The sequence below is a fragment of the Poecilia reticulata genome, chromosome 13 (genome assembly GCF_904066995.2).
Source record: "Poecilia reticulata chromosome 13, P_reticulata-male-v2, whole genome shotgun sequence".
NCBI lineage: Eukaryota > Metazoa > Chordata > Actinopteri > Cyprinodontiformes > Poeciliidae > Poecilia > Poecilia reticulata.
In genome coordinates, this window is record NC_088842.1 from 5,702,304 (window position 1) to 5,729,727 (window position 27,424).

General features: G+C 43.0%; 1 protein-coding gene across 2 annotated transcripts; it reads left to right on the forward strand.

Annotated features, from left to right (window-relative positions):
- Nucleotides 1-554: 554 nt before the first annotated feature.
- LOC103474142 (dehydrogenase/reductase SDR family member 11-like) lies at nt 555-25,775 on the forward strand. 2 transcript variants are annotated; one of them, XM_008424906.2, is made up of 8 exons: nt 555-635; nt 20,033-20,192; nt 23,170-23,379; nt 23,495-23,589; nt 24,935-25,064; nt 25,293-25,385; nt 25,471-25,536; nt 25,641-25,775. In XM_008424906.2, exons 2-8 carry the CDS (start codon nt 20,061-20,063, stop codon nt 25,680-25,682), a joined length of 768 nt encoding a protein of 255 aa, XP_008423128.1. In that variant the 5' UTR covers nt 555-635; nt 20,033-20,060; the 3' UTR covers nt 25,683-25,775. The 2 variants fall into 2 exon arrangements, with proteins under 2 accessions (XP_008423128.1, XP_081470504.1); XM_081614378.1 differs by lacking the exon at nt 555-635 and having other exon boundaries at nt 19,870-20,192.
- Nucleotides 25,776-27,424: the final 1,649 nt, after the last annotated feature.

Sequence of the window (27,424 nt, forward strand, 5' to 3'; positions counted from 1 at the left end):
ATATTTCAGCATTTTGATCTTTCACTTCTGCTTCCACCTTGACACACATTTGGTTACATTGTTTATTATTATTATTATTATTATTATTATTATTATTATTATTATTATTATTATTATTATTATTATTATTATTAATCACCATAGTTTTTTTTATTTGTTCACCATCTCGTCCTTTAAGATTTCATCACGCTTTATTTCGTGTAACTTCCTGCCAGTCTGAGCGCGCCCTTCTGCGGTCGAATCTGTGTTGAGAAATCCCCTGTCTGCAGCGTAATGAGGCAACTTCACCTGCTGAAGTTCAAATTCACCTCTCAAAGAGAGACGTGGCTCCAGAGTCTATTTTAGGATCAAAGAAAGACTCTTATCAGCATAGGCGTAGGAAGCGGGGGGACGGGGTGGACATGTCCCCCCCAATATTGGAGACAGTCACATTCGTCAACCCCCACCCCCCCAAAATTTCACCGCAGTTGCGAAGAATTTTAAAATCTTCCACTCGCTTGCTTTTATTTTGAAGGCGCACAACAGCGCATTCAGCAGAGCGCTTCCGCCCCCGCCCCCTCCCTCCCTTCCCCCCTCTGAAGGGCTCAGAGTAAAGGCAGCAGCAGACGGAGTCAGAGAAACTCCGTTTGAATGAGGTAAACTGTCTGTTAGGAATTTTGTCATGAATATCGCTCGTTTATAACATCTTGTCAGTTTACTTTTATATATAGAACTAAATCTTTTTGGTTAAGCGGTTTTAATTCTGGGATCGTCACATGTTCAAAATTTTACTTCTGTTTAAAAGTTAGGTAGTCTAGTCACAATGATTTAGAATGAGACTGAAACAGCAGCGAAATGAGCCTTTTTATTATTTAAAGTGAGCAACACCTGATCATACTGACCGCTTAATATGTATTTATATTATATTATATTATATTATTTAGATATTTAGGAGAACAGAGCTAGAATGATGAAGAAAGGTGAGGAAGGTCTGGTGAGGTCTTCATAGCTTATTGAAATATGTATTAACTGTTTTAAATTTTTAAATAAACTAAACTATTTTATTATGAGAGGAGCAGGTCAGGGAAGACATAGGAGAGCCAGGTGGAGTTTCAGAGTGTGAAGATATAAAAATTATATTAATTTCAATAAACCCAGAAAAGAGAACAGATGAAGACTGATGTCAGGTTGATTTCTTTCAACGTTTCAATATTTTTTTCATTATTTCCACACTGTAAGGTTAATGGTTAGGAGACGATAAAAAAGTGCTTGAGGAGAGGTTTAAAAATGAATTTGTGAAAATTTTTGCTACACAGTAAATAGAGTTGAGATGTATAATAATGTATACATCTGAAAATTAAGTTGTTTAAATTCTCATTCTGTATGATAAAAACATACTTTTTAATCTTTAGTTCACATTCTGACACTGTACATTACTGTAGTGTCTGTTGTAAATCCATGAATCCAACATCAGGCTGCAGAGAGTCAGAGGGAGACAGAGACAGAAACACATATCTGTAGATATTTCAGTTAAATGTTTCCGGCTGAAAATTCCAGGAAAAAAAAACATTTAGGCTTTTTGCCTCAGTGTTTTTATGGCTCATGTTGGAAAGTGAGACTGAGTTAAGTAAGGAGCTAAAGGTCTGTTAGACGTGAAAAATATCATTTTTATTTATTTTGTAGATCAAACTGTTGCACTGATGTAGAGATGTTCAAAAAGAACAAAACTTGTTTTTTAGATTTTATTTTTGTTGGTCAAACTGCTGTATTGAGTTTAAAACTGCCGAGTTCTATTTTATGAGCTGTTTTCTACTTTGGTTTTAGAAAGAGGTAGAACCAGTTCAATTACCAGTCAATTTATATCACTGCATTTTGACCAATAATCAAATGTCTTTTGACCAATAAGATATTTCAGAATCTGGTAGCTTGTCTGTGCTACCAGAGTATTTAGCTTGCTAGTGTAACCGGATACTTTTCTGCGTTGTGCTGGTTTTTGAGTGAATGGACCGTGACACAGTTTTTTTCAAGCGGATGATTCTCGGTTTATTTCTGACGAAAATACAGACAAAACAACCGTGTTATAGGCTGCCCGCTCCAAGTCCTCTCCCGCAGGACAACATGTCAAAAGGGCAACACCTCACACAACTTGCAAAAAAAACTAAATAAACATTTTTGTACAACATACCTGACGAAAATACAGACAAAACAACCGTGTTATAGGCTGTCCACTCCAAGACCTACACAAAACAAAAGTATATAACAAAAATTAACTTAATAGATCTATAAATAAACTGAATGTATTTAGATGGAAAAATGAAAAGCACACACCTCTCCCGCAGGACAACATGTCAAAAGGGGAGGGGCTAAGGGGCGCAAACAATTTAAAGACAATACCACAGAAGAAGAAATAAAAGGGAGGGGCTTCCGATCTTAAAGTAACACGGTTAAAACAATGGCAGAGGTGTTTCAGTAAGATAAGGAACAAGACAAATAACCAAAAGAAGACATTTTGTGTAATTATAATAAAAGAGAATTACAACCAGGTTACATTCACCCCCCTAGAATTACACAAAATGAAAAACAGTTAAAAGAGCCTCAGTACCAGTACAAAATAGTTTTCTTTCCTGCAACAGTGTAACACATCAGCATAACAGCTACCCTAAAATAAGGTCAGGAGACTAGAGATCGCTCAACAACTAGTGAAATCTCACGGTATCCCATGGACAATAAGAGGTGCCTTTTACACCCCCCTATACAGAATAAACATATAGATGGTACTGAAGCTTAGGCAAACAAAGGAAAAGACAATCCTAGACAATGGCAGGAATTATACAACAAGAACTTGGAGACTCACACATCAATAACAGGCTGAACATTATCTTTATCATAAAATGCCTCAATGACAGCCATGGACTCTATCAGGCGACAAACTGGTTTAATAACCCTCCCAAAGCGTGAAGTTAGGCGGCGAACAACATTCCCTCCCACACTGTCTGGAGGATGAACAGAGCCAACATCATCAGGAAGATGAGGTAAGGAACCAGCAGTCGCCAGCACTCCAGTGTCCATAGAGGAGTTTTCAGAGTCATGAGGCAGGTCACTATTTCCAACTGATGGAGCTGAGGACACATCCTGAACCCATGAAGCAGTACGGTCCTCCCCATCACTGCAGGACAGGGAGTCAGGTAGGGTAGGCTCAGCAGGAACAGCACTAGGAGCCTCACTAAAACATTCTGTTCCATGTAGATCAGAAACCGAAGGGACTCTAACCACACTGTCAGCATGGCGGTTCACATCGCTATCCATGGTCATTCCCACAGGTAAGAAGTTCATATCAAGCAGGAGATTGCGATGCACCACACGCTCATTGCCATGACGGTCTCTGATTCGATAAATGTAGAGAGCAGGTTTGGATGCAACCACTGTGTACATCACAGGCTCCCATTTATCAGAAAGCTTCCGCTTTCCTCTGGCTCCCTTGTTCGCCACCAGAACCTGATCTCCAACTGACAGAGGGTGACCCTTGGCTCTCTTGTTGTACTGGTCACATTGGTGTTTCTGCTCTGTACTGGTGCTCTTCTCAGCCATTAGCATAGCAGCACGCAGATCTTCAATCGGTGATTTGACGTAAGAGTGGTAGTCACAAATGACATCGTCATGAAGAACGTTCCGAAAAACAAGGTCAACAGGCAGCCTGGGAATCCTCCCAAACATCAGATAGAACGGTGCAAAGCCAGTGGTCTTATGAACTGTGCAATTGTAAACAAAGGCCAGAGACTGGATCATCTGAGGCCATTTGTGCTTTGAACGTGGAGGAAGAGATCTCAACATGTTGCCCAGGGTGCGATTGAATCTCTCTGCAGTCCCGTTACCCATCGGGTGGTAGGGCGAGGTGTGTGATTTACTCACACCACTCAGCTCCAAAAGCTCAGCCAGCAGCTCACTCTCAAAATTTGCGCCCTGATCCGAGTGAATGCGCTGAGGAAAGCCATAAACACAGAAAAACACATCCCATAGCTTCTTTGCAACTCTTTTAGCAGTTTGATCCTGACAAGGGAAAGCATGTGCTAACTTTGTGAAGTGATCAGTGATCACCAAAACATCCACAGACGTGTTGTTGCTGTCCTCAGCCGACCAGAAATCAATGCACACCAGCTCCATTGGAGCAGTGGTCTTGATGTTCTCCAGAGGGGCTCTCACCACAGGCTCTGGGGTTTTACTGAGGACACACCTGGGACATTTTCTCACATAATCTCGCACATCTCTCTCCATGTCATGCCAAAAGAAGCGATGACGAGCCAAGGAGAGTGTTCGTGGCTGGCCTTGATGACCCGCATTATCATGGACAACAGTCAAAACCACAGACTTCAAAGCATCAGGGACAACAAACTGGAATCGTTTACCTTTTGTCAATGTTAGTTTGTCCCACTGCTTCAGAATTTTTAAAGCCAGTTGGTTTTCACCAAAGCGTTCCCGCCTCGATGGACGGTGTCCCCGCTCAACATAGAGGACAACTCTGGAAACAACAGGGTCGTTTTTCTGGTGAGAGACAAGGTCAGTTAGACAAAGAGCTGTTGATGGACCTGTGGTGTGTGGGATTATCATGTCCAGATCATCAGCTAAAGATACTGCATGCTGAGCCTGATCAGTATCTCCACTGCAGACAGATGTCAAAAGAGAGGAGATCTCGTCGCAGGTAATGGAGGTGTCAGCTGCAAAGGAGGAAGAGGTGTCCACTGGGGCTGACAGGTCAAACGGAAAACGTCCTGCACAGCGTGATCAGGAACCTCACAGACATGCTCCAAAAGTTCCTGACAAGGCTCTGACAGAAGGCGATCAGCCAAGGGCTTCACAAAAGGGGCTCTGCTCAGGGCATCTGCCACCACATTCTGTCTCCCTGGAACATACCTGATCTCAAAGGTGTATGGAGCAAGCTTAGAGACCCAGCGCTGTTCACAGGCATCCAATTTGGGCTTGGTCAGGATATATGTGAGAGGATTATTATCCGTCCACACAGTAAACCTATGACCCTTCAGCCAGTGGCTGAACTTATCACACACAGCCCACTTTAAGGCTAGGAACTCGAGCCTGTGCGCAGGATAGTTGGACTGACTGCGACTGAGAGACTTGCTGGCAAAAGCAACAAGTCTAGCAATCTCTCCATCAGCCGGGACCTGCGACAAAACAGCACCGAGCCCATCCAATGAAGCATCGGTTGAGAGAATAAATGGCCTCTCAAAATCAGGATGTGCCAGCACCACACAGTTGAGGAGTGCAGCTTTAAGGTCTCCAAACGCTTTCTCACAAGCTGGAGTCCAGTCCTGGGGAGTTAGAACACGAAATGTTCCAGCTTTCCCATGCCCTTTGCCCTTCACTTTACGTTTCTGACCTGCGGTGAGGGCGTAAAGTGGCTTTGCAATGCGGGAACAAGCTGGAATAAAGTGCTGATAGAATAGCACCATGCCCAGGAATGACCTCACCTTCTTCTGACACGGAGTACAGCCATCCTCCTTCATGAGGTCCTTTTTGTCAAACCCAGAGATGACCCTGACCTTCTCCTGATCGACAGAAACACCACCAGCCTCCACAACATGGCCCAAGAACCTCACAGACCTCCTGAGAAAGTGACACTTTTTCTGGGCCAGCTTCAAGTTGTTAGCTCTCAGGCGACAGAAAACAATCTCCAGCCTCTTTAACGAGTCATCCTCAGAAGGTGCAAACACCAACAGGTCGTCTAGATAACAGAGGAGGCTGGAAAAGTTCAAGTCACCAAAAACGTTGAGCATCATCCTCATGAAGGAAGCTGGGCTGTTGCATAACCCTTGTGGGAGACGGTTGTACTCATAGAGTCTTCTCTATGTTTTCCCCGAACTGCAACGCTCTCAAATTGTGTTTTTTCTTCTAGTCCTCCCTCTGGGATTTAAACATCTACTCCTTGTTGGTCACAGGCCTGGTCACGTTTCTTTTTCTGTTTTTCGTTTTCACCCATCACTTTGGAGGTCGTGAGTAGAACTGACTATTGGTTCAGGACGATATTCTGGCTTTGACATTGCTTGGGGTGACCCGGCCTTAGGGAATTGTGCACATTAATAGTTTAGTTGGTCTGCCTTATGTGCTGCCTTATGTGAGAAGTATATGTTGTTGGTTTTTTTTTTGTTTTCCTTAAATCTTAAAGAGTGTTTACAGCTTACCATTCAACTGGTGATTAACAGTGAGGGTTCCCTGTCACCTTAGTTAATAAAGTAAAGCTGAATGATTTTGCCTGAAATTCTGTTTCTCTGAGTCATATTTGTTACAAACCAGGTCAGTGGTATTGCCTACATAAGGGTGTACCTGATTGATGTCGAACCCAAGCACCCACCATTTTAGTTTTCCTCATAGAGTGGTTTAAGGTGCTACATAATGAAATCAAGCCAGTTTGTAAACCCAATGAACCAGAGACCTCCAAAACATCCCGAATTAGGTAGATGTTATCTACCATGGACCTGCTGGGGACACAATAGATCTGATCCCGGTGGATGACCTGCTCCAAAGCTTTCCCCAGCCTAGTGGCTCGGGCCTTGGAGAGATTCTTGTAGTCGGTGCAGAGGAGGGACACAGGGCACCACTTCTTGATGTCCTGCAAGTTACCCTTTTTGGGCAGCAGGGTGATGACCGCCCTGCGGCAGGACAAGGGGAGTGAACTGGTGGACAGACTTTTGTTGCAGATGTCGAGCAGGTCTTTACCCAGAATGTCCCAGTAGGCCTTGTAGAACTCGACCATGAGCCCGTCAACGCCTGGGGACTTCTGGCCCTGCATGCTGAGGAGGACTATGTGGAGTTCTTGAAGCCCCAGAGGGCGCTCCATCTCGGAGTTGGTCTCCACAAAGACCTAGTAGTAGTAGTTCATTGCAGAACTCCCTGAACAGTTCCTCGTTCTCTCTGTATTCACTTTGGAATAAAGAACAGTAAAACTCCACACTCTCACCTGGTTCACTCAGTTGCTGCCCTGTGTCCGACAGCAAAGAGTGGATCAGCTTCCTCTGCCTGTGCTTCCTCTCCAAGCTGAAGAAAAAGCTAGAGGGAGCATCCATCTCCGTGATGTTCTGAACCCGGGACCTGACCAATGCGCCTTGGACTTTGTTTTCCAGCAGGTTTGCTAAAGTTAGCCTTTTGGATTTGAGAGCTTCAATATGCTCTCGATTTCCTGTGGATTCACTAAGTTGTTCTAATTCCACAATGTTTATCTCCAGGTCTCTGACAGATCTGGTAATGTCACGGGTGACATTCAGAGTGTGCTGTTGACTTGGCAGTTTTATCTGTACTTTTCCATAGTCCCACCACTGTTTTAAGACTGGTAAAATCAGATTTTCTCTGTCTAAAACTAGTCCAAAAAAAACTTAAAATCTCCTTAAAATCCTGATCATAAGTTAAGGCTGAGTTAAAATGCCAGTAAGCGCTTCTAGGTAAAATGTTTCTGATAAAAACACTACCTAAAAGCAACGAGTGATCTGTAAAAGCCACCGGTAAAATCTGGCATATTTTAAACGCGTTAAAATTGTGTTTAAAACAATAAAAACGATCAAGACGGGCTAAAGAGATTCTATTTTCTTTAATGTGGGACCATGTATATTCCTGGAGCCTGCATGCATTCTCCTCCATACATCCACCAGCTGCCATGTGACGAGACCAGCTGCCGCAGAGTATGTTGGGCTGCTGGATGCGGCTCTGCATGGTTACGGTCTAAAAACTCATTTTCGGTACAATTAAAATCTCCACCTATAAAAACATAATCCTCAGACCCACGATCACCCAACCTTTCCCCAAGTTTTTCATAAAAATGCTTTTTCTCTGCATGGGTGATAGGAGCATAAATATTAATATAAACTATCCTAAAATAATCAAATGTTGTCTTGACTAAAAGACACCTCCCCTGAATGACATGTTCGACTTCTGTTGAGTTTGGGGTGAAAGCTCTTGAGAAAAGGAAGCCCACCCCTGCACTCTTGGAGGTGCCTTGGCTTAAAATAACCTAATTTAATTTGTTTTATCAAATTAAATAACCCCATTCTGTCTCTATTAAATTATCACTGTGCGTTTCCTGTAAATAAATTACATCAATTTTCTTTTGATTTGTGGTTTGAACAATCATAGCTCGTTTTCCAGCCTCCCTCGCCCCGTTTAGATTCAGAGATTGTTGTTGCGCAACACCTCCCCCCCGTTCTCTCTCACTCTACTTCCTCTTCTCAGAGGAGGGAGATGTGCAGCCAGCTCTCCATCTAACGGGTAATTTGAGTTTTCTAAATCTGATGGGATTTTACCCTGTTCAGAACTGAGTAAACTCTGTTTAAGCTGGCGTCGAGAAAGACTAGCCTGGTTTCTAACGACCTCCCCCTCCAGATGTCCCACCCTTTTTCACCCTGTGAATTAGCCAGATTGAGTAGCTTGCAACCAACTAGCTTCACAGAGCACACCTGTTAACGGTCGCTCTTTCTCTTTATTACAACTTGCACTTGTTACTGAACCAGGTTGGTTTTAGTGACTCGGGCGAGTCCCAAGGGTGTTTTAGTTTTGGCTAAAAGCAACCTATAAAACATTTCTACTTTTCCTCCCAGAATCAAACTTCATAGCTATTCACAACCATCAAAGAACTTTAAGGTGACTCATTAATGAATGTCACAACATCTTTAGATTTCTTAAATGCTAATTATTTATTAGTAAGGCAATTTTGCAAGGGTCAGTACAGCTTAATTCACTAGCAGAAATAATCAATAAGTAAAATCAATAATCTAGCCTATCTTTCCCTAATGCTGACACTGAGAACTAAAAAAGGGAAACTTTGAGAGAGACGGACAGAGTTTGGCATTTTGAACCCCAGAACTGGCTGATGATGAAGAAGGTGTTGCAGCAGCAGGAGGTTCCCAGTACAGGAAGAGAACTGACTTAGAGCGGCAGGTCTCGGGCATCAGGGTGACTTCCTCATGCGCGTAGCGGTCCTCAGCTTCTTGTCTTGCAGCTCTGTAGCTCCCTTCTTCTCGTCTCACGATCTTCCTGGTCCCACGGAAGGAACACACCAGTTCTTCCTCTTTGCCTTTGTTCTTTGCCTTTGTCTTTATCTTTGTCTTTATCTTCATCTTTGCCTTGGTCTTTGTCTTTGGGGGTCTAAACCCAGCTGTTGAGAGAAGTGCGATTTGAAGCCACATGTTGCGGGGCTAACGGGTTGGTCCCCATGTGCAGAACAGTCTTCGGTTCTGTGGCCCCGGCTCTTCTTCAGCTGCAGAGTTCTTTGTCCATCTCCGTCTTGGCTCGAAGCTGCCTGAAGGATCCAACCAACGATTCCTCTTTTGCACCCACCTTATAAAGGGTTTATCCACCTTTTGGTGCGTTTGCATTGGCTAGCTTTGTTGCTGTGCCTGTCTCATAGGCTGACTGCTTGGACAGATGATCTCATATCCATCACTTTGGAGACCTCATGACCTGATGTCTGTTCTAATGTCCCCAAGTTGCTCAACAGTTCCTCCTACCTCTGTTTCCTGCCCAACCTTTTCTTAGGCAAGTTGAAGTTTAGCAATAAGGCCTTGTCTTCTCCGCTCTCCCATCAGTTCCCCTTTTCCCCTGACCTTTCACCTACCATCTACCTCCTACACAACATCAGTGACCTTTAATTACAGTTACAACATTTTACACCTTTTCAAGTTCAATGTCAAAATCACATTTATAACCTTTTAGTTTCTTTGATTTAACATTCATTTATAATGTTATAATAACCATAACTTATTAGTTACTCTTATTATAATCATAATGTGAGTTCTTACAGACATTTCTGACAAAAACCAAGAATACCCATTATTCTAATTATCCGATACCATGTTACAGTTTCTTGTTTTACCTTTAAGTACTTCCACAAGTGTGAGAGTAAGTGTAAATATTCTTATAATCAAACCAACATCAACCACTGGTTAAACCGATATTAATTATTGGCATAATTATAAGTCATTATTTTAAGTATTTTACTCTGGGTTTTATCCAATCTCTCAAAATGTTTAGATTCTATTCTTTAAAAACCTTTAATGCTTTAAAATAAGGAATGGTCTGAACTATTTTTAGCCTGATGCAAGATAGAAACTTCCTCTTTTCTTCAGGAAACAAGCTCTTCCTGTTTCATGACTCTCTTTCTGCCTGACTTTGATTTTTTATGATTAAATAGAAAAAAGTAGAATTAAAGCAAAGTTTGCAGGACACAATAACAACACACACAACCAGATTCATTTTATTACCGTCTGACTCTATTGTTGGGTCTTGATGTCACTGTGTAATTAATTTTAAGGTAATTTTATTTATTATTACTATTAAACTAAAATCTCCAGCATGGGGAAGTGGGATGAGCTCGACTTTTCTCGACAAAATGCTATTTTAAAAGAATCCATATTGGGTAAGAAGCTAAAAAGAAAATACAAATAGACTATAAATGATGTTAAAAAACTACTGCGCATCATTTTTCTCAGAGTTGTTTTCTAACTTTGATCATTATTTTCTTTAGTCTAAAACTTCTAAATCTGTAAAACCTGAAACTTCCTTGTTCCTAATGTAATATCTTGCTGAGAAATAAAGGATTTTTAAATTAGAAAAATGGCTTTCAACTTTTACTCCTTTCAACCCTTTAGTTTCCCTTAAAAATATTCTAACAGACCGCAGGGTATCTAGGTTGTTTACTGCTACTTTGAGATATAGAAACCTCACTGGTATCAGAGACCCAGCTCTCAGCATCACTACTCTCCTACAGCTCTTTCCTCTCTGCAACCAGCTTGCTGGCCTGTTTACTGGCCTGCAGAGCAACCACCACATTCCTCCTTTTGCTTCGCCTCTTTAACGGGGCTGAAGCCTCCAGTTCCAACGCCTCCTCTGCTTCACCTGTCTCTCCTGCCACTTCAGCTCCAAAAATCAACTCCACACTGTACTATCCCTCTGCTGCACCTCTCCTTTCCCTCCCTGATCCCCACACCCTAAATACTCCTCATCGCCCCTCACCTCCACCTGCTGCTCTCCCTGCACACCATCCCTCTCTACCACTTCACTTTCACCCTCACCATCCCATCACCACCATCATTCACCCCATCACCACACAACACCGTGCTTCCATCAATTCTCACACATACACTCATTTTCACAGTTTCCTCACCGTCTACTACTGTAGCAGGCTCTTCCGCTACCACCGCGGGTTCCTCCACCGCGACCACGGCCCCCTCCGCTGCGGATTCCTCCGCTGCTACCGCAGGTTTTTCACTAGGCGGGGCCTCCACCTGCTCAGCAACAGCAGGCTGCTGCTTTGCTGCACTCGACAGAGCTGGCCCGGCCGGGACACATTTTTACAATGTGCCCCTCCTGACCACAGCCAGTTTCAGGATCATAGACATAAGAGTAGACCCCATAGACATTATATAAGAATAGACGTCTCATGGACCGCTCTCTCCTATTGTCGCTGACGAGATTTAGGGCGGCCATCTTGGAGCGGTCCACCACTCCACTCAGCGTTATGTGTTTAGCAGACATAGACATAACAAAAGAGTAGACCCCGCATTGGCTGATCCGGCTCAGGAAATACGGCGGCCATCTTGGAGCGGTCGTCCCTCCTACTTTGCTCAACCAAAACAACAGAAGATGCCTCAGCACTGAGGGATATTGTTGTTCGGATCAATGGACTACTGATGTCAGGGCTTGACAGATAGCATTTCACAAGTAAGATGTACATATTATTGTGTATATGTTGTGATTAGAATATTTACTGTATTTATGTCCACCAACGGGATACCAGCTAATATTAGCTATAGTGCTTGGTGTAATACCGCGGTTCAGCCCCGCTATGAAGGCTAACCAAGATTCCGTAAATCTAAAAAAATATTCTCTAACATTGACTTAGATTATCTGACACAAGAGCCTACATTAGAAATTAAACAATGTAACTTATATTACTTGTTATAACATTGACCAGCAAAGTTTACACAGGTGGTAAAAGCTATTATTTATATGTAATTCTTTCACTGTCAAAAGTAAGATAGCTCCCAAATCTTCCGTTTTTGTTTTGAAGGTTTCCTAAAGACACTATGTGAGGAATAAGTGAGAAATATCTTTAAAGAGAGACGGATTCACTGCAGCACGGATGAATCTGGCATGGGATTTTGGACTCGATCTCAGCTGCTGAAGCTAGAACTTCATAATAAAATATATATATTAGGCTATACATGTTTATATGTATATACATATAAACATGTATCTAATATATTATTCAGTATTATTTATTTTTGTCATTATTAATCATTATTTGTGTTTGTATATTTATATAAATATGTATTGATATTACAAAATAATTTATTAAATAAATTATGAACGGCTGTGTGGTTTGTAAAATGCTCATCATATATCAATATCAGAATATTCTATTCCTATTCTATTGTTTTCCCCACTAAGCATATTTAAATATACTGAACTATGTATTAATGCAATTAAAAAATAATTTTAAATACAATTGTTTATAAATGTAGCTTTGATAGCTGTTTGTAAAAGGTTTTCAGTAACAAAAAAGCTTGTTAAAATTGATTAAATGCGCTGATACGTCATTGTGCCTGACAAACATATAACGCTGAGTGGAGCGGTCGACCGCTATAAGATGGCCGCCCTAACTCTCGTCAGTGACAATAGGCGAGAGCAGTCCATGAAGCGTCTATTCTTATATTATGTCTATGCTTCAGGATGAGGACCGTGGATGAGGCCACGGTCAGATAGGGGCAGATGGAGATCGAGGTTGGATGTCAGAATCCACCCTCAAACTATTTTTATTGAGCAGTTAGTGGGTGGATGGTGCCTAATCCAACCAATGCGTCCTGGAGCGAGTACAGTATGTCTACCCACTGTCCATGAAAAGCCATGGCAATAAACCACAGAGATAATATCTGTCAAATGTTCAACTTTAAACTGCAAAAGTAAAACTGGAAATTCTGAGTTTATGAGAAGAATTATCCAAATAATTTTGTGGATAAAGGTTGATAGAGACAGAAAGCTTTTTAAGTCACTATTTTCCACATGTAATAATATTGATGTCTCTTTATTATTTAAGGCCAATGTCTAATTTCTTTGAATAATACAATGATTCAAGGAATCATGCAATCTTCCTTCTGCCAGGAAATTATGAAAAGTAGAATGTCCGTCCAGACGTTTGCAAACTCATCCAAAAAGTTATTCTTTTTTTATAACTTTTTGGATGAGTATATATATATATATATATATATATATATATGTATATATATATATATCTTCAGTCTTCAGAAGGAACCCTCGAAGGGTTCAGTCCCATCCAACTATCGGCCAATAACCTGTCTCTCTACAACATGGAAGCTCATGTCAGGCATCATAGCAGCTAAGATAAGCGGGCACATGGATAAATACATGAGCAAGGCACAGAAGGGCATAGGCATAAATAGCAGAGGAGCCAAACACCAACTCCTTGTAGACCACACAGTCGCCCGAGACTGCAAAACCCGACACACCAACCTGTGTACCGCTTGGATTGATTACAAGAAAGCCTATGACTCAATGCCACACACTTGGATCATTGAATGCTTAGAGATGTACAACATCAATAGGACTCTAAGAGCCTTCATTGCAAACTCGATGGGGCTGTGGAAAACCACCCTTGAAGCCAACTGCAAACCACTTGCACAAGTGTCCATCAAATGTGGCATATACCAAGGAGATGCTCTGTCCCCACTGCTGTTCTGCATAGGCCTGAACCCTCTCAGCCAAATCATCAACAAGACTGGCTACGGATACCGACTCAAGAATGGGGCCACGATCAGTCACCTCCTCTACATGGATGACATCAAGCTGTACGCCAAGAGCGAGCAAGACATCGACTCACTGATCCACACCACCAGGATCTACAGCACTGACATTGGGATGTCATTCGGACTAGAGAAGTGTGGTCGGATGGTTATAAAGAGAGGGAAGGTCGCCCACACAGAAGGGGTCTCACTCCCAGAAGGAACAATAGCAGACATAGAGCACAGCTACAAGTACCTGGGAATACCACAAGCAAATGGCAACCTCGATGAGGTCACAAGGAAAGGAGCCACAGCCAAATACCTCCAACGAATAAGGCAAGTCCTGAGAAGCCAGCTCAATGGCAAGAACAAGATCCGTGCAATAAACAGCTATGCCTTACCAGTAATCAGATACCCTGCCGGAATAATTAACTGGCCAATGGAAGAGATGAAGGCCACGGATGTTAAGACTAGGAAGCTACTAACCATGCATGGAGGGTTCCACCCCAAATCCAGCACCCTGAGACTGTACACGAGCCGTAAGGAAGGAGGCAGAGGACTGGTGAGTGTGAGAGCCACTGTCCAGGATGAAACATCCAAGATCCATAAATACATCAAGGACAAAGCCTCAACGGACGATGTCGTTCCATCGTCCGTTGGAACGATGGAACGACATCGTTCCATCAGCGAATGTCTCAGGCAATGGGGAACAGAAGACAAGGTGCTGGAAGTACCATCATGGGAGGACAAACCCCTACATGGGATGTCCACCAACAAATAACTGAAGTGGCTGATGTCAGGAAAACCTACCAATGGCTGGAGAAAGCTGGACTCAAGGACAGCACAGAGGCACTCATCCTGGCCGCCCAGGAACAGGCCCTAAACACCAGAGCAATAAAGGTTCAGATCTACCACACCAGACAAGACCCAAGGTGTAGGTTGTGCAAGGAGGCCCCTGAGACAGTCCAGCACATAATAGCAGGGTGCAAGATGCTGGCAGGGAAAGCGTACATGGAACGACATAACCAAGCGGTGGGCATAGTGTACAGGAACATCTGTGCAAAATATGGACTGGAAGCCCCGAGATCAAAGTGGGGAACACCCCCAAAAGTGGTGGAGAATGACCGAGCTAAGATCCTGTGGGACTTCCAGATCCAGACAGACAAGATGGTAATGGCGAACCAACCGGACATTGTGGTGGTGGATAAAGAACAGAGGAAAGCCGTTGTGGTGGATGTAGCAATACCAAGTGACTACAACATCAGGAAAAAGGAGCATGAGAATTTAGAGAAATACCAGGGCCTCAGGGAGGAACTGGAAAAGACCTGGAAGGTGAAGACCAAGGTGGTGCCTGTGGTCATCAGGGCCCTCGGGGCAGTCACCCCCAAACTGGAGCAGTGGCTCAAACAGATCCCAGGAACAACATCAGACATCTCAGTCCAGAAATGTGCAGTTCTAGGCACAGCCAAGATACTGCGCAGAACCCTCAAGCTCCCAGACCTCTGGTAGAGGACCCGAGCTCAGAGGATGAAACAGACCACCCGCGGAGGGTGAGAAGGGAATTTATATATATATATATATATATATATATAAATGTATATATATATATATATATATATATATATATAGAATTACTGGATATTTAGGTATTATCTGAATTAGCAAAACTGAGAGTGAATAAAGCAAATTCTTCAGTCTTATCTATAGAGGCTTAGTAGTGTCACAACTTTTTGGGAAACTAATCAAGTATCCATCCATCCATTTTCTTCCGCTTATCCGGGGTCGGGTCGCGGGGGCAAGCAGCTTCAGAAGGGAGGCCCAGACTTTCCTCTCCCCAGCCACTTCTTCCAGCTCCTCCAGGGGAATCCCAAGGCGTTCCCAGGCCAGCCGAGAGACATAGTCCCTCCAGCATGTCCTGGGTCTTCCCCGAGGCCTCCTCCCGGTGGGACGTGCCCGGAACACCTCACCAGGGAGGCGTCCAGGAGGCATCCTGACCAGATGCCCGAGCCACCTCAACTGGCTCCTCTCGACATGGAGGAGCAGCGGCTCTACTCTGAGTCCCTCCCGGATGACCGAGCTTCTCACCCTATCTCTAAGGGAGAGCCCAGCCACCCTGCGGAGAAAACCCATTTTAGCCGCTTGTATCCGTGATCTCATTCTTTTGGTCATGACCATAGATGAGGGTGGGAATGTAGATCGACCGGTAAATCTAGAGCTTCGCTTTTTGACTCAGCTCTCTTTTCACCACGACGGACCGGTACAGCGCCCGCTTTCCGGCAGATGCTGCCCCAATCCACCTGTCGATCTCCCGCTCCCTTCTTCCCTCATTCGTGAACAAGATCCCCAGATACTTAAACTCCTCCACTTGAGGCAGGATAACCCCCCCTGAACCAGAAAAGGCATTCTACCCTTTTCCGGCTCAAGACCATGACCTCGGATTTGGAGGCACTGAGCCTCATCCCGTCCGCTTCACACTCGGCCGCGAACCGCTCCAGTGAGAGCTGCAGATCACGATCTGATGAAGCCAACAGGACCACATCATCTGCAAAAAGCAGAGATGCGATCCTAAGGCCACCAAAACGGATCACCTCAACACCTCGTCTGCGCCTAGAAACTCTGTCCATGAAGGTAATGAACAGAATCGGTGACAAAGGGCAGCCTTGGCGGAGTCCAACTCTCACCGGAAACGAGCCCGACTTACTGCCGGCAATGCGGACCAAACTCTGACACTGGTCATACAGGGACTTGACAGCCCGTATCAAAGGGCCCGGTACCCCATACTCCCGGAGAACCCCCCACAGGGCCCCTGAAAGACACGGTCGAAGGCCTTCTCCAAGTCCACTAAACACATGTAGACTGGTTGGGCGAATTCCCATGGACCCTCCAGGACCCTGCTGAGGGTGTAGAGCCGGTCCAGTGTTCCACGACCAGGACGAAAACCACACTGCTCTTCCTGAATCCGAGGTTTGACTATCCGACGAACCCTCCTCTCCAAGACCCCTGAATAGACCTTACCAGGGAGGCTTAAGAGTGTGAACCCCTGTAATTGGAGCACACCCTCCGGTCCCCCTTTTTAAACAGGGGGACCACCACCCCAGTCTGCCAATCCAGGGGAACTGCCCCCAATGTCCATGCGATATTGCGGAGTCGCGTGAGCCAACACAACCCTACAACATCCAGAGCCTAAAGGAACTCCGGGCGGATCTCATCCACCCCCGGGGCCCTGTCACCGAGGAGCTTTTTGACCACCTCGGCAACCTTGTCCCCAGAGACTGGAGGGCCCAACCCAGAGTCCCCAGGCTCAGCTTCCTCAACAGAAGGCATGTTTGTGGGATTGAGGAGGTCTTCGAAGTATTCCGCCCACCAGCCCACAACGTCCCGAGTTGAGGTCAGCAGCACACCATCCCCACTATAAACAGTGTTGGTGCTGCACTGCTTCCCCTTCCTGAGGCGCCGGGTGGCGGACCAGAATCGTCTCGAAGCCATACAGAAGTCTTTCTCCATGGCCTCTCCAAACTCCTCCCACGCCCAAGTTTTTGCCTCAGCGACCACCCGAGCCGCATGCCGCTTCGCCCGCCGGTACCCATCAGCTGCTTCTGGAGTCCCACAAGCCAAAAAGGCCCGATAGGACTCCCTTCTTCAGCTTGACAGCATCCCTCAACGAAGGTGTCCACCAACAGGTTCGAGGGTTGCCGCCACGACAGGCACCAACAACCTTGCGGCCGCAACTCCGATAAGCCGCCTCGGTAATGGAGGCATGGAACATAGTCCACTCAGACTCAATGTTCCCCAACCTCCCCCGGAACGTGTTCGAACGTGTTCCAAGTTCTGCCGGAACAGGAGCTCACAGGGTACTGTGAGCTCCGTCTCACAGGGTACTCCGCCAGACATTCCCAGCAGACCCTCACTACAAGTTTGGGCCTGCCAGGACTTACCGGCTTCCTTCCCGTCCGCCGGAGCCAACTCACCACCAGGTAGTGGACAGCTCCGCACCTCTCTTCACCCGAGTGTCCAAGACATACGGCCGCAGATCCGATGACAAAATCGATCATCGAACTGCGGCCTAGGTTGTCCTGGTGCCAAGTGCACATATGGACACCCTTATGTTTGAACATGGTGTTCGTGATGGACAATCCGTGACGAGCACAGAAGTCCAACAACAGAACACCACTCGAGTTCAGATCGGGGGGGCCGTTCCTCCCATCCACGCCCCTCCAGGTCTCACTGTCATTGCCCACGTGAGCGTTGAAGTCCCCCAGTAGAACAAGGGAGTCCCCAGGAGGGGCCCTCTCCAGTACCCCCTCTAAGGACTCCAAAAAGGGTGGGTAATCTGAACTGTTGTTCAGCCAGTAAGCACAGACAACAGTCAGAACTCGTCCCCCCACCCGAAGGCAGAGGGAGGCTACCCTCTCATTCACCGGGGTAAACCCCAACGTACAGGCGCCAAAATGGGGGGCAGCAAGTATGCCCACTCCTGCCCGGCGCCTCTCACCGTGGGCAACTCCAGAGTGGAAGTACGTCCAGCCCCTCTCAAGGAGACTGGTTCCAGAACCAGAGCCATGTGTCGAGGTGAGGCTGACTATTTCTAGCCGGAACCTCTCAGCCTCGCACACTAGCTCCGGTTCCTTCCCCACCAGAGAGGTGACGTTCCACGTACCAAGAGCCAGCTTCTGCAGCTGAGAATCAGACCGCCAGGTCCCCTCCCTCAGCTGCCGCCCGTTACACACTGCACCCCTTTGGCCCCTCCGACAGGTGGTGAGCCCATTGGAAGGGGGACCCACGTGTCCTCTTCGGGCTGAGCCCAGCCGGGCTCCGTGGGTAAAAGCCCGGCCACCAGCTGCTCGCCATCGTGCCCCGTGTCCGGGCGAGGGAACGCTAGATCCAAGGTTGTTGTACATCATAAGGGGTCTTCGGGCTGCACTTTGTCTGGTTCCTGACCTAGGACCTGTCTGCCTTGGGTGACCCTACCAAGGGCATAAAACCCCAGACAGCATAGTTCCTAGGATCATTGGGACACTCAAACCCCTCCACCACGATAAGGTGGCAGCCCGAGGAGAGGTATTCAAGTAGTTTCACCTTTCCAAGTCAGAGTGAAGAAATAAACTGTCAAAAAGACTCAGCAGATGCTCAGATTAAAGTAAACTTAAAAATTCAGCTTCATATACAAACATCTTCTAGAACTTTGCAAGAGAAAGAGAAAAACAGAGTTGTTTTCGTTGTCCTGATTGCGCCACATAAAGCCTCTCCTGTGCACACACCTTATTTTACCCAATAAAATTATAGACTGAATTTCAACAAACTCACTGATGCATTTTCACCGTCCAGGGAAAACAGGTGAAAAATATCAATTTGGCTAATTCTGGGGCATTTACAGAAATGTTACTTACAGTGCATTGACAACGCCAAATAAATTTAAAAAATTTAAATTTCAGTCCAGCGCTAAGATGCACACATCATGCAATCATAAATATATTTATGCTTTATTTTATCTTTGTTATTTGTTACTGGTATTCAGTACCTTATTTCAGCTGTGGCTTGTGTTAAAGCGCTTTATGAATAAAGTTGTTGTTGATGATGATGATATTTCCCTTTTAGTTTCAAATCAAAAACACAAAATGGAAACCAGGACAGAAAGTAATTTTAATTTATGTGACCCAGATGTTTGGTAAGGAGTGTTAGCAAACAACATTAACAATGTTATCTGGACCAGACACAATGGTTTTCACTGTGCATATTAAGGCATGTTAAGGTATGATTGGTGTTTTTTAATTTTTTTAAATTTTTTTATTAAATAAACCAATCAGTTTAAAGGGGTCATATGTATCCTGGGATTTTTGCTATGCACTGTGTTTGTGTTCCCTGATCCCTAAGAGTACTGGGGTTCCACTGTAATTTGTCAATGTTGTACTTAAGAAAATAAATTGTTTATTTTAATTATGAGAAACTGTTTCATGATGTAATGGTACAGAATAGCAGTCAGAATTATCAGCGAGTATGACATAAATATCATATTTATGTATGTTGGTACAACATACATAGCCAGCACATTTCTTACTTTTTTATATATGTATTTTTTTCATGACAGTGGCAGAAACTGGCCTCCATACAATTCGCAACCGTTCCTTGTGTTTTGTCTTTATGCGCCACACAAGATAACGTATTGCGTCACCAAGAGCGTGCTGCGTTCACGGGTTTGTAACTATAGAAACTCGCTGGTCGCTCTGCTGCCCTGTCACATGCTTTATGGTCGCCTTTTTTAGCTGAAGAACGTTCGGGTGAGAAGCAGTGATGGACCGCTGGAAGGGCAGAGTGGCTCTGGTGACCGGAGCTTCGGTCGGGATTGGAGCGGCTACAGCTAAGGAGCTGGTCCGGTTCGGCATGAAGGTGGTGGGCTGCGCAAGGGACGTAGAGAAAATAAAGGTTTGTTTCAAGTTCAACTTTATTGTAACACTGTTCAGCGCTAACCATCTTACATAAGGTGAAGAGTGAGCATGTCAAGTGGATCACAAATTAAGTAGAAATCCCCAACTTCCTCCAGCGGTCCAATAAAAACTAATGGTCTGTGGGTATGGAGAGTGAAGAGTGCCAAGTTCCAATAAGTAAATTACTTGTGGAATAATGATTTACATGTGGTATTTATTTTTTAAAACTGTAAATAATCATGGAAATAATTTATTATATGAAGCGATCAAACAAGCAACGCTTTTTGAATAGCAGGTAGCAGCTACAGTGCTAATTCAGCAACAAGGTAGTTCAAAGTGCTTCACATCATAAAAAAATAAAGTCATCAAAACAACATACAGTTGACAATTGAGAAATCAGTGACAAACATTGCATTTTGACGAGTGCCGTCATCAAAATCATCAATACATGTCGATAGCCAGTACATGTGTCTCAATTAAAATATTTTCTATGTAAAAAAAAAAAAAACAAGATTTAATTATTTCATGATTTTATAAAATATTCCATGTTCCTGGGTCAACTTCATCCATCAAACTCAGTGGGCGGGATTAGGGAAGCCAGACGTCTCATTGGCTACTTCAAACAGGAAGTCAAGAGAATTTCTTCCACATTTGCTATGACTTTGAAGTCAATGGCTTCACCGGGAAGTACAGAAATAACTTCAATACTATAATAAACAAATACGTTTATGAATGTTAGCCGGTTTTAGCTAACACTGATCCTGCCTGAAGTCTGTGGCAGCTTCCTCCATGCAGGTTCACAGTGAGCTCTCTTGTAAACCTGTTAGAGATATTTCAGACCAAAACAGAAACATAAAGGCTGGAGTTGCTCAGCCAGAATTTGTAGCAAATAATTTATAAAAAATTATTGAAGTTATTTCTACACTTTGAGTGGAAATAAGAATTTAAGCATTCCTAATCCCGCCTCCTGAGTTTGATGGGTGAAGCTAACAGTTTCATTATATAACTTCATTAAATGTGTGTAAGTAAAACTTTATTAAATCATGACATAATTATGTACAGTTTTTAAAATGAAATTCATGCATGTAATAGAAACCCATATAATTTAATTCTATATTTAATAAGTAATTTCTATATATTTTCCTGTTTTCATAAATTAAAGACACATTTAAATAACTCTTTCATAAGCTATTAATCTAATTAGAATTTGACACTCATCGCCTTCTTTCAAGCACTTAAAACTCAGCTGTGAACTGTTTACACAGAGATCCTTTTAAATTAAGGATTAAAATTTGGCATGAGCTTCATCACAAGACTTTCTTGTGACCGTATTCATCTTCAGTTCTTCTCAAATCTGTTCCTGCACAATAAAAAGAAGAGCCTGTAGCTGGCTGTGCGAACTTAGTTTAATTAGACCCTGTAGGTAAAAACCCTGGAGCTGATTTCATATGGCTTTTTTCAATATTTGCTATTTTGAAAACAAAGGAAAACATAATAAATCTGGGCTGTTGTGGTTTCTGATGAGAATCATTATAGGGGGCAAATAATGTAGCCCTGTTATTTGCCCCCTGAAAGGGCTACATTCTATTAGGGGGCAAATAAAAATGAAGTATCCGTATCTCAACTGAACAAGTTTTTAGTAGCTTTTTGTGTTGTACAAAATATGGCCGTGATTCTTAAGGCTACCAGTGTCTAACTGTGCTCTAGAGAAAAGATAAATCAGCCCATATTTTCTTAATTTCAGGTCATCGATGATGACTCTCTCACTATGTCACATTGTCAGTTACTTGGAAAAAAAATCATGTATTAACTAAAATTGGACGTGGCAGATCAGCCTTTTATCAGGATCGGTGATCAGCCAGAAAACTGCAATCGGCGTGCGTTCCCCTACTAAACACTCGTTTCACCACTGAAGGACAGTCTGACTGTTCAAAATAGAAATAGTTTTACGCTGTTGAAACTTGACCTGTACATGAAAAAGTTTCACTCACGTAAGAGTAGCATCTCTTAAAAATAATATTAATCAAGTTGAAGTAAAAAGTAGTTGTGCAAAAAAGTGACTACAGTAAGAGTTAAAAAAAAACTTCTTACTGTCTCAAGGACTGTGTGGTTCACGTGCCTTAACATTCTTTTCAACACAATTCGAGATTTTATAAAGCCAGTTTTCGTCTTTGAAAACATGCAAAACAGCATTTCCACTGCTTTTTGTTTTTTTTTTATGGGTGCACCAATAAATCCTTCCCATTCCCCTGATTTTGTTCATTTTGGGAGAACGGTGATCGGTCTATGCTTACATGGGAAGCAAATATGATCCAAAGATCTAAAAATCAACTGCTGAGGTTTGACTGGCAGACCAGCCCACCAGGTCATGGCTGCATGTTTGCAGATAACAGCAGTGAGCCCAATGCTGCCAACTCAGTGACTTTCTTGCAATATGTAGCAAGAATCAACAATTTGATGTGTAATGATGGCAAAATGTAAGGCTTCAGTTGTTGACTGTGTGTTCTATGACCGTGTATTTTTGTGACGTAAAAACACATCACATAAATATGTAAAGCATATTTCCTGAAATGTACTTTACAAATAAAAGTTTATTTGATTTTGATCAGATTTGACTTTGATTTTAGATTTATTTCAGACAATAAAATCTTTAACGGCCAAAATCAGAATCTCCAAGTCAGGTTTTTTAAAGATCAATGACTGGTGATCGGCTAGAAAACTGCAATCGGTGCACCCCTAAGTTTTTTGGGGTTTTTTGCATAGGAAGCACCTAAGATCAAAAGTTATTGTATATATGTTGTATGACGAGCCTGCCAGAGAAACTTGCATACATTTTATTGAATTTAGCTGACCTCTGACGGCACGCCTTTGAAGTTCTTTTAAATGCACCGGTGAAGTGACTGAAATAAAGAAGTTTTATTGCAGTAAAACATTTAAAGTGATGATTTTTTATTTATTTATTTTTTTACTTTCAGAGCCTGGCTGCGGAGTGTCAGAGTGCCGGTTACGGCGGCGTGCTGATCCCGTTCAAATGCGACCTGACCAACGTGGACGAGATCCAGTCCATGTTCGCGGCCATCAAGGCGCAGCACAATGGCGTAGACGTTTGCATCAACAACGCTGGCCTGGCTCACCCTGAGCCTCTGCTAAGCGGCAAAACCAGCGCCTGGAAGAACATGCTGGACGTAAGGATGGTTCTGATCCACCTGGATCGGAGGGAAGTTTGGCTGCTGTTTTAAAAAGTTGTGAGTTTTTAAAATTCTTTTTCTTTTCTTTCTTTTTTTTTTCACGATTTCACAGGTTAACATTGTAGCACTGAGCATCTGCACACGTGAAGCGTACCAGTCAATGAAGGAAAGGAAAATTGACGACGGACACATCATCAACTTAAACAGGTAAGCTTTTAGTTAATAATGACAGTAATAATAATAATCTTGCAAAATGGATACATGCGTCAATAAACTTATCTGTATCTTACTGGGCCTTTTGTGGAATGTTTGTTAGGGAATTGAAACGACTGGTTTGCAATAAAATGAACTGAATCGAACTGAACCAATGCAAAGCAGTGGCTGATTAGGAGAATCGACGTGTTTTCAAAATAATTTAAAATAAGGAATCTAAACAGCCTGGGCATAATTTATATTAAGCGTTCTTTGTGGGGTTTTTTACTTCACTTACTCTGAAGCTGCTAAACCAACAGACGATCTTGCAGCATTTTTTTGTCAAACACTGGAGACCTTTAGCTTCTTCTAGAAGTGAAGTCTGATGCATCTCTTCCTGTAGACGGCTTCACTGTTGAGTCTTTTCTCCCTTTCACATTTTCAGAAACGGTTTTCTTCTTGCAACTTCTCTATAAGCGAGATTTGTGGACCACTGGATTTATACCAAGATCAAATTATTCACAATTTAAGTTATTAATTAGTAGAGATGCACCGATCCGATACTAATACTTGTATCGGCCCTGATATTGAAAAACATTCGATATTGGTGACAAGATCTGTTCAGTCTACTTCTTTGCTTCACGCTCTGAGCGACATCATGCTTTCTTATTTATTTTACATCATATTTAGAATATCTAATTGCACTTTTGAACCATTTGAAAGAAGTTTTGTTGCTGTTTATTTTATTTTTTTTACATGTTTGAAGTTTGTCAGTTTTGACAGTTCCAGGTTCTTCATTAGTTATTTTACATTGACAGTTATACTCCTGGTTACACTGACTGAACAAATTAAAGTTGTGTTGTCTTTACATGTTTGACCCGACTTGTGAAGCTGTTTATGTATTTAAGTGTGCTGTACTGGTGTAGAGCTAACAAATAAATTTATTATTCAGTACATGTATGGGTCAGATATCGGTATCAGTATAGGAAATGGAAAAAAGTGCCTAGTAATTAGGTGACTTCTGATCGCAAGTAGTGTTTCTTATTGACTAAAAATGCACACCACACTTTTAAGATTATTTCTTAGAATTTCGGACAATCTGTATAATTCTTCAATCCAAAGATATTAAATTCAGAATTCAGTTCAAATTAAAATAAATAAATAATGTACCAACCCCAATGGAACTTGGATTATTTTTGCTTCAAAAACCCTGACACTCGGGGGAGGAAAAATAAGACAAACAAGAATATTTTCCAAAATAAGACCCTGACCTTATGCGTTACACATAAAAAGCTGCCCTGCCATTCCTGTCTGTTTGAAATGACGCTGGCCTCTTATAAGCTTCCATCTTCTGTTGCAGCATGTGCGGACACCGTGTTCTTCCCAACGCTGATATCCATTTCTACACGGGAACCAAGTATGCTGTGACCGCCCTGACCGAGGGCCTGAGGCAAGAGCTGCGAGATGCCAAGACCCACATCAGAGCCACAGTAAAGGACCCGTCGCTCTCTGTGGGAATTTTAAAGCCATGATTTATACTCATTGTGTCGGGAGTGCATCATTAAAACCAAAGCAGATTCATCAGTTTAACCACAAACTGTCACACGCTCTGTAAACCCACTCACCCCGCCCCGGCCCGCCCCCGTCCGACCCTCCAGGCAGGGATTCGGTGAACACGCCGTGTACTGTGTGGTGCTCAACGCCGTTTCTCTCTGCAGTGCATCTCTCCGGGTTTAGTGGAGACGGAGTTCGCTCTGCGCCTCTACAGCCAAAACGCAGAGAAAGCCGCTTCGGTTTACTCCTATTATAAAGTACGACAGCTACCTTCGAGTGGGATTCTTTTGTTACACTTCTGGGGAGCTGAAACGACTAAACTATTTGTTTTTTTTCCCCCAGGCTCTGGAAGCAATAGATGTCGCTAATGCTGTCGTATACGTCCTAAGCGCTCCTCCTCATGTGCAGGTTGTTTATTTTTCTTTGAAGCAGTTTTTTTTTTCTGTCATTTTTGTCCTGCTTTGCACAATTTTAAATGACCTTTTCTCTGTATTGTTTTTTTTCTGGTTCAGATCGGAGACATTCAGATGCGATCAGCTGAACAAGTGTCGTAGAGCTGCCGAACTTATACGCTAAAGTTTCACATGGTTTGTTCACCATGTCTGTGGGATGAGTATAACTAATAAAAGTCTGATTTAAGAGGTAAACTCTGGTGCATTTTTGTGTCAGTATTTTCCCAAAATTAAAAGTTTGTATTTGTAACATAGTGAAGTAGGAACAGTGTGGCTCAGGGTCCATTCTTCTTCAGGAGTTGTAACCTTCATGTTTTAGATGTTTTAGTTCAACATAACTGAGTGTAATGAATGGCTCACTGCACAGGAGTTTCTGCTATGACTTCAGCTGTGTTTGAGCAGGGCCACATCTACAATAGTCTGGAGTCTTTTTAATTCACTATTCATTATTACTACAGTAGATTAGCATGAATGCTGCCTCATCTCTTCTGGTTTTAGTTGGACAGGAGTGCCATCTTTTGCATTTGTAAAAAATGGCAAGTGCAAAAGAGTAGCATAGCAGCTTTATGAATTTGGCAGCCAATCATAAAAACAAGTGTATCTATTTACATACAAGTTAGAAAATCTGCAACATTTTCATTTTGTTGTACCCAGTGACCAGGCGTTTTAGTTTTAGTATGACATTTTGTGATAAAACCCAACAAATGTAGAAAGTCCAACTTTTCTACTAGATTGTAATGTGTTGACAGCATGGTGGTACTTGGAAAAAGTTAGATAAGAAAAAGTTAATTGCTACTTGTTATTACTTGATACTTGTCTGGTCTCAAACTAATCAAACCACTCTCAAACCTCTAGCAAGTCTTTATAATCGGGCCTTAAAGGTTTTATATCAAAAGCCAATTAGATTCCATCATTGTCGCATTTTGGCTAAATTTGGAAATTTGGATTTTACAAATTTGCTAAATTATAACGTTTTAAAACTGATTTTTAAGTGTTTAAATGGACTAGCACCAATGCCATTAAGCGATTGCATACAGACATTGCAGGGCAATAGCAGATCTACCAGAGCAGCCTTGGAGGGAAATTGTAAGGTTCCCTTTCGAAGAACCACTTTTGCTCAAAGTGCACTGTCTGTGAGAGGATCTGCAGCTTGGAACTCACTCCCTGTTCACTTAAAGTCTGTAACCAGTTTTAGTATGTTCAAAAATCAAACCAAACTCTGGTTATGCCAAAAACAAACCTGTACTCATTTTAAATTTTTTTTACACTTCTCTGAATATATTATGTCGTGTTGTTTCAAATGATTTCACTTCAATTTTTAGAGTTATTATTTTTAGGAAAAAAAAGCCCATCTAGGGACAAGTGCTGCGAATTAGCTGTTGCTATTGCACCATGATGCTAACATGGGACTGCTGTTTCATTCAGTTTGTCTATGTAAATGTGTGTCTGTCCCTATCAAATAAACTTTGAAAAAAAAACAAACTCTGAAGCATCCATCCATCCATTTTCTTACACCCTTGACCCTAGTAGGGTCAGGGGGTGTGCTGGTGCCTATCTCCAGCGAGACATTTCGGGCGAGAGGCGGGGTCACCCTGGACAGGTCGCCAGTCCATCGCAGCTTAAGAATTCTTGTTCTAGACCAGTGTTTCTCAACCTTTTTTGGCCCAGCGCCCCCCTAGCCTTTATCCAGGTCCCTCACCGCCCCCCACCAAAGAATTTGAAGGCTACTTTGCACTGACCATTATTTTATCATTAATATTAATATCACTATTGTAGATGTTTTGATTTCTATGCTTGTTTCTGTATTTATCATCACAAATAATTTCCCAGAGAACAAAAAAGCC

Bases quoted from the DNA above. Each gene is read 5' to 3' on its own strand.
- LOC103474142 (XM_008424906.2), top strand. From the start codon at position 20,061: ATGGACCGCTGGAAGGGCAGAGTGGCTCTGGTGACCGGAGCTTCGGTC. The intron at 23,380-23,494 runs GTAAGGATGGTT...ACGATTTCACAG, and splicing joins CCTGGAAGAACATGCTGGAC to GTTAACATTGTAGCACTGAG. The intron at 25,537-25,640 runs GTTGTTTATTTT...TTTCTGGTTCAG, and splicing joins GCGCTCCTCCTCATGTGCAG to ATCGGAGACATTCAGATGCG.